This window comes from Cuculus canorus, chromosome 5 (assembly GCF_017976375.1).
Source record: "Cuculus canorus isolate bCucCan1 chromosome 5, bCucCan1.pri, whole genome shotgun sequence".
Lineage (NCBI taxonomy): Eukaryota > Metazoa > Chordata > Aves > Cuculiformes > Cuculidae > Cuculus > Cuculus canorus.
Genome location: NC_071405.1, coordinates 17,272,130 through 17,285,233, shown reverse-complemented (window position 1 = coordinate 17,285,233; position 13,104 = coordinate 17,272,130). Strand labels below are relative to the sequence as shown.

At 47.7% G+C, this 13,104-nt stretch overlaps 1 protein-coding gene across 6 annotated transcripts in view; it reads right to left on the bottom strand.

Moving 5' to 3' along the window:
* The window catches only part of PAK6 (p21 (RAC1) activated kinase 6), a 47,358-nt gene that overhangs the window by 19,827 nt on the left and 14,427 nt on the right, over positions 1-13,104 (bottom strand). For 3 of the 6 annotated variants that reach the window (XM_009566764.2, XM_054066723.1, XM_054066725.1), the window contains exons 4-5: positions 12,233-12,289; positions 913-1,121 (exon numbers count right to left, since the gene is read on the bottom strand). In XM_009566764.2, the coding sequence (XP_009565059.1) occupies positions 913-1,116 (204 nt within the window). In that variant the 5' untranslated portion in view covers positions 1,117-1,121; positions 12,233-12,289. Of the gene's footprint in view, positions 1-912; positions 1,122-5,380; positions 5,742-12,232; positions 12,290-13,104 lie in introns of all 6 variants that reach the window. The other 3 variants (XM_054066728.1, XM_054066726.1, XM_054066727.1) reach the window with 3 other exon arrangements.

The window sequence follows — 13,104 nt, the reverse complement described above, 5'->3', positions numbered from 1 at the left end:
TGTACTCAAAAAGCTAAATATATTCACCAGATGGACAACCAGTTTCTTTTATGTCCCTCCTCAAGTTCCAGTGGTAACATCTCTAGTTCACAACTCACCTTTCAGGTTTGAGGCCCCTGGAGGTTCTCTTTAACAGGGAACCAAAACGTCCCTCAAGCCAGAAACACTTGTAAGATGATGACAGAATTATTGTGTTTAATTTTCTTTTCCAAGCAGTCGCCCCAAGTCTCCCTCTCTGCACACAGCTGGTTCCTGCGGTCCCTTAGGACACAGTCTCCAGACGCCATTACCACCAGCCATCCAACATAGCCACCTAAATGCACCTATCTACAGGATCAGCCCCTTCTTCCTCCTTACTGAGGGACCTGTTCAAAGAAATTCTGTCCACGCTGTCCCATTTTCTCTGCAACTGCTGTTTTATGGACCCTTTGGCCAAAATCCGAGTTTAATCCCTCGCCTCTCATTCACTTGGACATCCATGAACAGCAAGCGAGCGCTACCCCCTTCTCTCCCTCCCACTCAGGCTTCCCTGTCAACTTAATTACCAGCCAAACTTCCTCACCCACGAGGATGACGAACTTGCTAAACCAGGTCTCTCCACAAATTCTCCTCTTCTCTTCGCTGTATGACAGCCGAACATCCTAGACCTTCTCAGCTACCACAAAAACTTCCATAGGTCCTTGTGATAGTGACAGGTTATTTGAGCAGAGAATTTACTGCTGTTAAGGACTATTTCTGATGAGTTACTATCACCTCAGAAGAAGTGCTATCAAAGCCCAGAACCTGCTATCCACCAAATTTCCTACAGATTCAACCCTTAGCCCCATTTAAATATATAGGGAAACATTACCTCAACTCAGGCCTCCCCAAGGAAAACCCAGGGAACAGGAAAGAGCAGCCTTCCTCTCTTACCTTCATAGGCTGGAGTTGCATCCTCGTGATCCTCGAAGGGTCTACCACTGGCTTGGGGCGCCTCAGCGTGTCCAGAATGTTCTGCCATTGAGGTGGCAGGCCCACAAATTTGCCCTCCTTTGGGTCAAATGAAGTGTGGACACGGTGCTCAAAGTTCTGTGGAGCCGAGATCTCTGGGCGTTTCTTCTTCTTCTTGCGGAACATGATGCCTGAACAGAGAAAGCAATGCCATCAGTGCTATTAAATCTTTTAAGTCTGACATGCCCGATCAGTAATATCAATTATATTAGCTAATCACATTGCATTAAAAACATTCTCTCCAGTGAAAAGCACTTTAAAAATGGAGCTGACGTGATCATCTGCTTTTACAGATGAACAGATAGAGTCAACAAGAGCACAATGACTTGCTGGAGACCACTGAGCACCTCGATGGCCAAACTAGGAGATCTACAGACCTTTCTAGTGCTCTGCCCACTATGAAACCATGCCCCTCGTTCAGAAAAGAAACGGACGCCTGTTACGTCTACAGCTGAACTCCTGTCACTTGGCTTCATTTAGTTCTACCAATTCATATTGCCCAATATAAACATTTTGGACAGGTATTAAGAGATATATATTTATATTTTATAGGCTTATATCTGGGTTAAATGTCTTTGGAGTTCAGCCAGTTAGACAGCGTTGATTCCACTACAAGCCTGGAAAGAAGGGGGGTTATGAAGAGGGCTTGTGGTGGCTCCTCATGGGTCACTCCAAGTAAGTAATAAACATCTGATTGCCACTTAAAGATGACAGAGTTGACACCAAAGGAAGAGCTGCCCAAGATTGATTTTGGATTTCAAATTCTCTTGCTTAGGCAGAGGGCTTAGGAGAGAAAGAGGATGTGGTAGGTGGAAATCAAACTGTCAGCAGGTACTTCAAGGAGCTAAAATTAAAATCTAAGATTCCTTCCCCTTGGGGGCTGAGAGAGTTTGTGTGAACAGCCATCAACAAGCCAAGAGCAGCTGACACAAATACACACAAACACAAGAGACACTCAAAATCTGAATTTAGACTTTATAGACAAAAAGAAAGAGATGTAGATAGACAGAAAGCCAAAAGGTTTAGAGCTTTTTGAAACTGAGAAGATAGGAAGAAAAAGGAAGAACTGGAGCTCTGCATGCTGTCACAGAGGTGGGAAAGCTTCAGTAAGTGGAGCATTGTGATAGATGGACACAACCTCTTCAAAAGACAGACAGGGAATGTGGAGTAAGGGGAAGTGACCCTTTCCATGAAGAAACAGCTCCAAGGTAGGGACATTTTCTATGGAGAGCAAGGGTTTTCACAGTGGTATGAGCCTGAGAGACAATAGACATAAATCAAAAAAAGAGAGGTCCCAACTAGATAGAAGGAGAAACTCTTTCATGACCAGGAGAGTCCATAACTGGAGCTGCTTACCCAGACAGGCTGTGCTGTCTCTACCCTTGGAGGATTTCAAGACCATGTTTCTCTTGAAGACAAAGCCCTGTGCAACCCGGTCTGACTGTGAGAGTGGAGCCTGCTTTAAGCAGGGGGTTGGACTACAGTTCCTTTGTGGTCCCTCCTCCCCCAAATTGTTCTACAATCCCATGGACTGGTTTGATGGCTTTAAAGTTATGAATATTCCAAGTTACACTTTCCTATTTGCTGTTGGAAAAACACGTTTAAGGAGCAGACGACTGTTCTATGGATGCTCATCAGCATCTCTCCAAGATGCTTTCTGTCAATGGACACGATGAACTGCACAAAGACACCCGCAAGAGAGATGAGACAAAGATGAGACCCAGTGCCAAAACTTCTCAGGTAGTTCAGCGCTAACGCTCCCTAGCTTGGGAGAAAGGTGTACAGAATCATAGAATGGTTAGGGTTGGAAGCAACCTCAAAGCCCATCCAGTCCCACCCCCTGCCATGGGCAGGGACACCTCCCACTGGATCACGGGCTCCAAGCCCCATCCAACCTGGCCTTCAACACCTCCAGGGACGGGGCAGTCACCGCGGCTCTGGGCAACCTGGGCCAGGGCCTCCCCACCCTCACAATAAAAAAAATTATTCCTTTGGGAAAAAACTTTTAGATGATCTATATCCACCAGCAAAAAGAAAATGTTTATCTGCCCTTCCTCTTCCACTTACAACTTCAACACCAGCATTTGTCCCTCACTAATACCACTTATAGTGATTGAAGACAACCTCTTCCTTGGCATCAAGTAGAGAACTTTTGCCATTCGATCTTCAGCTCTTCCCCCGTACCAAACCTCAGCTTCCAACTATTTGTGCTCAATAAACATTCACAAGGGTCAGAGGCACAGAACACGCGCAGAGATAACGTGAGGGGTGCAGACAGAAGCACACTTTTAGAGGACACTGGTCTCAAAGATCAGCCCATCTCATGCTTTTTTCCCCCCACAGTGAAATATATGTCAAATATTCTCCACGTTTTTCCACTTAAAACTAGTTTAGGGAGCAAAGTGCAGCCACCAGGTGAATGACTTTGCTTCCTAGTGCTAAACTCAGATCCTGAAAATGCATACACACTTGCTTAAAGCTTGGTTACTGCAATCCTGTAGTCACTGGGATGGGAAGTGTTTGTCAGAGAAGGACCTTTGCACCATCTAAACCCCAATCATGCAATCCACCCTGATGAAGTATGAACTTAGAACCATAGAATGGTTTGGGTTAGAAGGGACCTAAAGCCCATACAGTTCCACCCCTCCCATGGGCAGGCACATCTCCCCCTGGATCAGGGGCTCCAAGCCCCATCCAACCTGGCCTGGAACGCCTCCAGGGATGGGGCAGCCATCCTGACAGTGTCACACACAGACACTGCTGACTGCAACACTGTGGCCTACTGAAGATACCTTATGGTTGAAAAAGAAAGCAAAAGACTAGGCAACTGAAAAACTGCTTACAAAAGAGGCTGGAAACAACTGCTCTGACCAGAAGAGGTTTCACAGCCAGAATAACCTTTTCTTAGAACGTGTTCTCATGAAAACCCAGGTACATTTTAAATGGAGAGCATACGGGAAGAGAATTTGTACTCCAGGTCTGTACTGCAATACTCAAACACTGATTCATCCTTAAGGCCCCTCAGTGCTGCGTATTAACAAATAATTGAAACAAAACTCACAGGGCAACTGTTTAAGGAAAGAAAAAGCACAGACAGCACTGGAAAGGAAAGATGCTCCAATGGCTCATGGTGTTGCAACCGTTCAACCCAAGAGCTGGTACTGTTGAGGAGCTCTTGCAGCCTCCAAGGAAAGCAGGAGGTACGCCTGTAGCATAATAGTGAATGCTTCAGTCTGAATCAGTGACTACACCTCAGTCCTGACAGCTCCCTGGTCCCCCAGCACAGGAGCACCTCTAGACAGACCGAGGGTACTCGTTTAACCAGTATCTTCCCTTGTCCTGCTCTCACAGCTTCGTTCCTCATCTCATCTTCCTAACGAGAAGACAGTCAGAGCAGAGCACACAAGTTTGCTTTCAAGTTTGCTCTTTTACTGCTTCAGGTGGCAGAGAGTCCTGTAAATCGTGGTGTTACAAACACCACAGCTATCAGCACTTACGCTATCCATCGCTTTATGAGCACTTCAATCATTTCCCCATAAGGAGAATAATTCTAGTCTTCAAAATGCAAATCTTTAAAGCCCAGGTGATATTTTGGCCCCCAAAAGAGCAGTGGCAGCATGCCAGCACATCCATTTGCATAACCATAACCACCACACTTATGAATGGACATTAAATCCCTACCCCAACAATCAGCCCCTGGACCACACTTTGATCCTACACACCACAAAGTGCTTCCCGAACACGGCAAGCGTCATCTACTAAATCCATGGTCAATTCTAGGGCGATGAACTGACACAGCCAGCACCTACCTTATTGGTTTATAATACACATCTTAAAAACAACCAAATAGAATCAACTCCAATACCACAACTCCCTGGGCACCCCGTGACATTCACTTTATCCAGCATCAATCTTTGCTTATAAAGACACTACTGTAGCAGACAGGTGGTTGAAAGGAACACTGCATTGAGAGCAAACGAGATTCACACGCTAAAAATAGTGATTTGAAACGCAATGGCTTGTAATAATCTGTGTAGGTTTTGCATTTCAGTGAGAAGGGCTGTATTTAAGCAGCCTCCTTGCGCTTTGTGGTTTGCATGCAAGAGCTATTTACTTCTATTTCCAATACCCAGCACAGACTGTTTAAATAAAACACATAAAACCAGGCCCTTTTCTAATTCAGACAGAAATTCAGCAGAACATTTTATGCATATAAGATTCTGTAAATCAAGCCAAACCTGTATTTAAACATAAGCAGCGTCCCTTTAATGTAATAATACAAATACGGTGGCACTGATTTTATAATCATCAACTCAACTTCAGGCTCTCATTCACTGCTGACAACTGTACTGTACCAAATGTCACAAACAGAAAGAATAAAAGTCACTACCACAAGACAAAAGCAGTCGGAGATTGAAATTCTCTCAGCGATCCATTCCTGCTGCCTGGGAAACCACGTTAGGTTTTTTCAACTCCAGATAGAGCCGTTCCTGGGTGATACGGTCCTCAAAGCTGTCACATCTGCCGAGCAGCCTGAGAAAAAAAATCCCCCAGCCAGCAGATCCAGAGCAGGGGGAGGGATCGGCAGGGAAGGAGGGGCAAGAAGAGAGCAGGGTCAGGCTCAGATGAGAGGAAGGGGTGGGAAGATGAAGGATGGGAGAGGGAAAGGGGAATGAGAGTTCGAAAGGGAAAGAGGAATGACAGGGAGAGAGGCAACACGAGGAGCAGGGCGTGGAAAAGGATCGCCTCTGCTGGAAAAGAGAAATAGATAAACGTTATCAGGGATTGCTGCGTATGACACAGGAGTTCAAATGCTCAAAGCAGCTGCTGTGCCCTGTCCTTCCATCCAACGTGCTCCATCCTTCCATCTGACATGCCCTGCCCTTCCACTCGATGTGCTCTGTCCTCCCACATGACATGGTCTGTCCTCCCATCCGATATGCTCCATACTTCCACCCAAAATGCTCCATCCTCCCACTCGACGTGCCCCAGCCCCACACACCCCACAACACACGGCAGATGGATCTCCATCTCCATACTTAACCGTGCTCAGCCACTCTCTCGCTCACACGTACGCTTGGCGATGGCAAAGCAGCAGAGAGCTACTTCAGCCTCACTTGTGTTGCTTCCAGTTAAAAATAAGCTTTCCCTCCCCCTCCTCACTGCAGCAACCAAACTCGCTCATCAGGGCTTATTGCACAGGTCTGGAGACAGCTTGCTACATTCCTCCTGCCCCAGACAAGAGATAATGCTCGGTCCCAGGGCTGAAGAGAGTGATTCTCATCACCTCCAAGCACTCACTCAACTGATAACGCGAAATGACTCCAGCTGGCTACAAGAGAGGGGGAGGAGAAGAACTCTTCTTCTAGGACCTGAGAAACTGTGATACGCAGACGGAGTTTGGAGTTGGAAGATGAAGGAGATCCCGGAGAATCCACCAGTTAAAAGGAAGAAGACTGATGGCCAGGTCATTGGCATAGAACACATTTCAAATGCAGCACAAGTTAAACAGGCCGTTCTCAATGCATGTTGTGTGCAGGATGGATGTGTTTGTGTACCCAGAATCATAGAGTGCTTTGGAAGGGACCTTAAAGATCACACACGTGTATGTGAATGTGCACACACAGTATTTCATTGTATTCCTGACCTTCCAAACCCCTCATGTTCATCCTCCTGAGCTTTCCAACATGATTGTTATTTATAACAAGCTATAAACGTTCATGGCAGCTTGCAGACAAAGAAAAATGATGGGTTACCTCCTCAGGGACCTTACAAATCTAAATGGGACTTAACATAGCAAGAAATGACAATGAAGAGGCACGGAAAGCGAAACCATCTGCAATCTGAAATAGGATCTCAGAGCATGGAGCCTTGTCACAATGACACCTTCTGCATCCATCTGCAATTCCAGTGTTAGAAATACTGGTTTAGGGACATTTTTTCTTCTAAAGGAAGCATCAATATTTGCTGGCTGCACTATTGCTTCTCCTACTTTGAGTCCTTTCCTTCCCCTTCTTTCTCGCTCGCCAGCCCCCAACAGCAAAGCTGTGTGTTGGGAATGAGCAGCACAGCAAACTGCTATAATGCTCTAAATCCTGACCAAACACACACACAAGCACACAGATTAATATTACATTAGAAATGGATTGGGAGCAGCCCTGGTGAGAAGGACTTGGGGTGCTGAGGGAGGAACTCAACAAGAGCCAGGAATGTGCGCTCACAGCCCAGAAACCACCCGTGTCCTGGGCTGCATCCAGAGCAGTGTGTCCAGCAGGGAGGGAGGGGATTCTGCCCCTCTGTTCCGCTATGAGAGATCCACCTGGAGCCCTGTGTCCAGTTCTGGAGTCCTCAGCACAGGGAGGACATGGAGCTGTTTGAGCAAGTGCAGAGGAGGCCACAGAGATGATCTGAGGGCTGGAGCACCTCCTGTCCGAGGCCAGGCTGAGAGAGTTGGGGTTGTTCAGCCTGGAGAAGGCTGAGGGTAGACCTTAGAGCAGCTTCCAGGACTGAAAGGGGCTCCAGGAAAGCTGGGGAGGGGCTCTTGATCAGGGAGTGCAGGGACAGGACGAGGGGAAGGGTTTTGAGCTGCAAGAGGGGAGATTGAGATGAGATCTTAAGAAGAAATTCTTCACTGTGAGGGTGGGGAGGCCCTGGCCCAGGTTGCCCAGAGCAGTGGTGGCTGCCCCATTCCTGGAGGTGTTGAAGGCCAAGTTGGATGAGGCTTGGAGTCCCTGATCCAGTAGGAGGTGTCCCTGCCCATGGCAGGGGATGGGACTGGGTGGGCTTTGAGGTCCCTTCTCATCCAAATCATTCCATGATTCTATGAAATAAGCTCAAGGAGAGCCATATTTATTTTATTGATGGAGGGGTGTATTTTTGACAAATGAGAACAACTGCTTGATGTTTTTTGCCCTGGCTCTGCTGCACAGGGTCTAAAGGCTATGTGCTGACTCTTTCTCCTCTGCTCCAGTTTCTTGCTCATAAATTAGGACTAAAACACAGTGAACGCCTATTTGCTCAGCTGGTTTTGGACACTGCTCAGTGGTAGCTTTAGGTGTGTTTTAGCTACATGAGACTAAATTCATTCTGGGACATAAGCGTGACTTGCAAGAAAAAAGACCTCTTGAACCTTCTGAAACGAGTACGGGCACATCCCAGCTGCTCATGGGCTTTTTCTCCTGACAAATAACAAATTTTTCCACTCTCTGCAGTCCCCTAGCAGTCCCAGCGAAAGTCACTGTCCCCAGTCTCTGAAGTCAGACCTCACCCTCCAGAAGTTTCATCTCAACAGACAAAAGGTAAGGAAAAAGAATTATTACCCTCATTTGCAGACTAGACAGAAAAGGAATGACTAGCTTGTTTTTTTCCCAGCTCCGTCTCAATTCGTGAAGCTAAAAGAGCTTCCAGGTATGTCTCCTGGCTGCTTTTTAACTTCATATCAAGGTCAGATCCAAGCACAACACACCCTGGCTTCCAAGGGTAGAAAGCATGGGTGATGGCACTGATGAGAGCCCAGACGTACTCCTACCACCTGTTTGATCTTGACACCAGCACGTAGGTCTAGACACCATGACAGAACCCAACGCACAGACAAATCACACCCAAACCTCAACGGCAACCCAATGCCTTCATTACAGAATTAGCCTTTTCCCCACCTGTATTTGGTTTGTGAGGGGCTTACAGCCAGCAAACACCACCACGGCACCATGAGAAGGCTGCAACTGTGCATGGTCTTCACTGAAGGTGTGTGCTGCAGGTCATAAGGCTGAGACGTGAGCCACTACAACAGCTATGATCCCTTTTCCCCAATTTTTAAACACTCAATGTGGCTGTGTCTTATTTCCCATGTACAAAACCATTCACTATTGCATCTGTCCAGAGGGCCACGAGGCTGGGGATGGGTCTAGAGAACAACACTTATGAGGAACAGCAGAGGGAACTGGGGCTGTTCAGCCTGGAGAAGAAAAGGCTGAGAGGAGGCCTCTTTGCTCTCTATGACTACCTAAAAGTAGGTTGTGGTGAGGTGGGTTCTGGTCTCTTCTCCCAAGTAACAAGTGATACAAAGAGAAGAAATGGCCTCAAGTTGTGCACAGGAGGTTTAGATTGGGTATCAGGGAAAATTTCTTTACCAAAAGACTACTGAAGTCCTGGCAGAAGCTGCCCAGGGCAGTGGTGGATCCTCCATTCTTGGAGGGGTTCAAAAAACGTGTAGATGGGGCACTTCAGGACACAGTTTAGGAGGCACAGTGGGGTTGGGTGGACGGATGGACTGGATGATCTTAGAAGTCTCTTCCTACCTTAATGATTCTATGATCTCTTTGGCTCCCATCACACACACAGACACGTCACTGTTCCATGTCCAAAGAGTCACTGCATTGTCCCAAATGGGTTTACTGCCATTATTTGGCCACAAAGGATGTTTCAGGGTTAATACCAAGCACGTGTATTTTGTTGTCAATCCAGAATACCAAAGAGCTTCAAGACAGATTAGGATACAGAGCTCCACTCTCCACTGTCTTGTGCAACAAATCCATTCAAAACAAACACAACAACTACATCAAGATTAGGATCACAATGTCCAAGATTCTGTGCAAAAACTCACATGGATTGCAACATCTTGCATACCAGAAAGGAGGCTGTGCTGGGACAAGGGCAAGGGGCCACATCTGGCATGCTGGCTCGCACGAGCCATGACGGAGCCAAAGCTCTCAGCTGCATCTGAGGAACATGCTACTTCCAACTTGGAAACACTGGGTGCCACGTCCCACAGCTCTGTCCGAGCACTGTCACCTCATGGTGCCCCTCCAAGCCACGTCATGCATTGCGAATCCAATGCTTCTGACACTCTGGGTCATCAGAGGGAAGCCGCGAACGGGCACGGTGCTGACTCTACTGCAGGGAAGCACCAGGCAGGAGCTGAGCAAGAGCTGCTCACTCAGTGAGTGTGGCTGATTGCTCACAAGCAGAAATGTCCCAGCAGAGACAATCGCACACATCCTGGATCCCATTCCTTGCTCCAGCAGCATGGCAAAGGGCTGGCAGAGACCCCACAGCACCTCCCCATGCTGCTCAAGAGATGCAAGGGTTAAACCTCCTTCCAAACAACACTAAGCAATCTTAATCCCTATTTACCATCATCACATTCTCCCAAAGTGAAATCCGTATATTTAATTGCTGTCAACAGCCTGCAAGGCAGCTCGCTTGGATTATCCCCATGGGAAAACGGATGGGAAAACTGCAGCCCAAACCATGGAGCAGACAGAGTGGCTCAAACCCGATCACCTAGCTGACTCTCGATGCCTTCCTTCTCATTACTGTCAACACCAATAGGGAAACTTAAATCGTAACAGACACATCTTCTCCTCAGGAGTGTCGGTTATCCTGCTTGGTTTGGAAAGTAAAAACATTCCCCAGGAGCACGAACGCTCACCTCGCTCTGTGTAGGTTAAAGCCCGAGGTGCACTGCTAACACAAGTACAGAAAAACAACCGTTATCATCTACAGCTACGCTCTCTTCATCAATTAATTACCAATTAATCTAATTACTAATGTAACAAGTTAAAATGGCTCAGCCCAAGGGTAAATGATTTTTTTTTTGAGGGCAATAGATTTCAGCTCTTGGTCTATCGTCACTCTGCATCCCATTGCTCTTGTGCCAGGCGAATGGAAGATCAGTCCCCAAAACAACAGCAACATCCCTAATGACCAAATCTCAGCGCAGTCCTCAAGCCATGTGGTAATTGTCCTGCAATTTAGAAACCACAATGAGAAATCCCTTAAAAGCAAGCCCTGTGTCAGCCAAGCCTGGCTCTGCCCTCCTTTGCATCGAGTCCATACAATTGCTACACAATCGGCACAAAAGGACATGGAGCTGTTGAAGCAGATGCAGAGGAGGCCATGGAGATGATCCAAGGCTGGAGCACCTTCTGTACAAGGTGAGACCGAGAGAGTTCTGGTTGCTCAGTCTGGAGAAGAGAAGGCTGCAGGAGACCTTAGAACAGCTTCCAGGACTGAAAGGGGCTGCAGGAAAGCTGGGGAGGGGCTCTTGATCAGGGAGTGCGGGGATAGGATGAAGAGAACGGTTTTGAGCTGAAAGAGGGGAGATGGAGATGAGATCTTAGAGAGAAATGTTTTGCTGTGAGGGTGGGGAAGGCCCTGGCCCAGTTTGCCCAGAGCAGTGGTGGCTGCCCCATCCCTGGAGGTGTTGAAGGCCAGGTTGGATGGGGCTTGGAGCCCCTGATCCAGTGGGAGGTGTCCCTGCCTATAGCAGGGGGTGAGACTGGATGGGCTTTGAGGTCCCTTCGCAGCCAGACCATTCTATGATTTCATAACTGAAGTCAGTGAGGCTGGTGCAGGACCTGGGTTAGTACAACAGACAAGAAAACTGGTCTCCATGTCCAGAACCTCCCTTGACATGTGTGGGAGCTCGCTGTACTCTCTCCCGCTACCAGTGCTGTGCAGCACCATGGCCTGGGCAGCATTCAGCTGACTTCAGCTGACACCGTGTACATGAACAGAACTGCTGCTCCAACGCTGCAGCCCAGTGCCTCTCTTGGTGACCTCAAGAAATCATGATGTTCAACACAGAACTCAGAACCCTGCTGAGTATTGACTTGCAGTTAGACCAGCTCAGACCAGGCTACACTAAGTGATTTGCACCAAACATTTAACTCCTTTCTCTGCCTTTGAATTTCTGAGAGAAGTACATTAAAAAGTGCATTATTTTTGCCTCTGCTCCCCATCAGAACTTTTATAGTGCTTCTCCTTGTGAATGAAAATCACTTTGTAGCCACTTTTGCAAGCCTCAGCAACAGGACCCAGGCTATTTTTCCAGATACAGATGTGCTCACACCCATAAGGACAAAAACAGCCCCGTACAGGCAACATTGTCCATCTAGGAGCACAGTTACTAACCCCGCAAGCTCTTTGCCAATAGCTCCTTCCACTATTTGATCACCTTTGCTATGAGATACATAGACCATTGCTCACACTTAGTGCACAGGACACAGACCCCAAAGCAGCAGAGAACGTAAAAATCAATATACAGCTTTATCACAGCTCTAAGAATGAGACTTTTCAGTGGGACAGGGCTCAAGAATGTGCCATGCAGCAGCGCTTCCTCCCCCAACAGCTGTGTAGGGGCTCAGCTGCTGTTTTACCTAAGCTCCAAGCTCAGAAAGCAGATGAAGACTCAGCAAATCTCTCTTACATCCCCCAGCCTCACCCAGGAACCCGCACTCACCAGCAACAAGCTTCTCTTCTGGTTTTTCAGCACTCTGTCCTGAAACACATTAATGTCCTGGCAAAGAAAAAAGCAAATGCATCAGCACACCATTAATAAAGAGAGATGAAAATACCTGGCTGTGCGTGTTGGTCACTGCCTTGCAGAAATAATTAAGTTGAAAACACAGAATCATGGAATGCTTTGGGTTGGAAGGGACCTCAAAGCCCATCCAGTTCCACCCCCTGCCATAAGCAGGGACACCTCCCACTGGATCAGAGTCTCCAAGCCCCATCCAACCTGGCCTTCAACACCTCCAGGGATGGGGCAGCCACCACTGCTCTGAGCAACCTGAGGGCCAACCCACCCTCATTGTCAAGAATTCCTTTCTAATGTCTCATCTAGATGTCCCCCCTTCCAATTTAAAGCCATTCCCCCTTGTCCTGTCACTCCATGCCCTTGTAAAAAGCCCCTCCCTGTCTTTCCTGGAGCCTCTTTAAGTCCTGGAAGCTGCTCTAAGGTCTTCCCGCAGCCTTCCGTTCTCCAGGCTGAGCAACCCCAACTCTCTCACTGTCCTCATGGCAGAGGAATGCCCAATGGAATTGTAGATAGTAATGCAGAGAGGAAATTCGCCAGCTTTCAGACAGCCAAAAATGCACTCACACGCCCATAGACACCCGAGTAGGACACCGTGGTTTCAGTAGGCGTTTGGAAAGGATCTTGGCTGGCCCAGCAGGTCAGGAACACCAAGAGAAGGGGCGTTAGCTGGCCAGTCAATTAGACGTCTTCATCAGCTATGGGGAGGGTCCTTGCAGATACAAGAGGCTGAAGAGGAGATATTGCTATGTCTCGCATAAAGGCGATGAGCATGCATGTTCCTGACATGCTGCCTG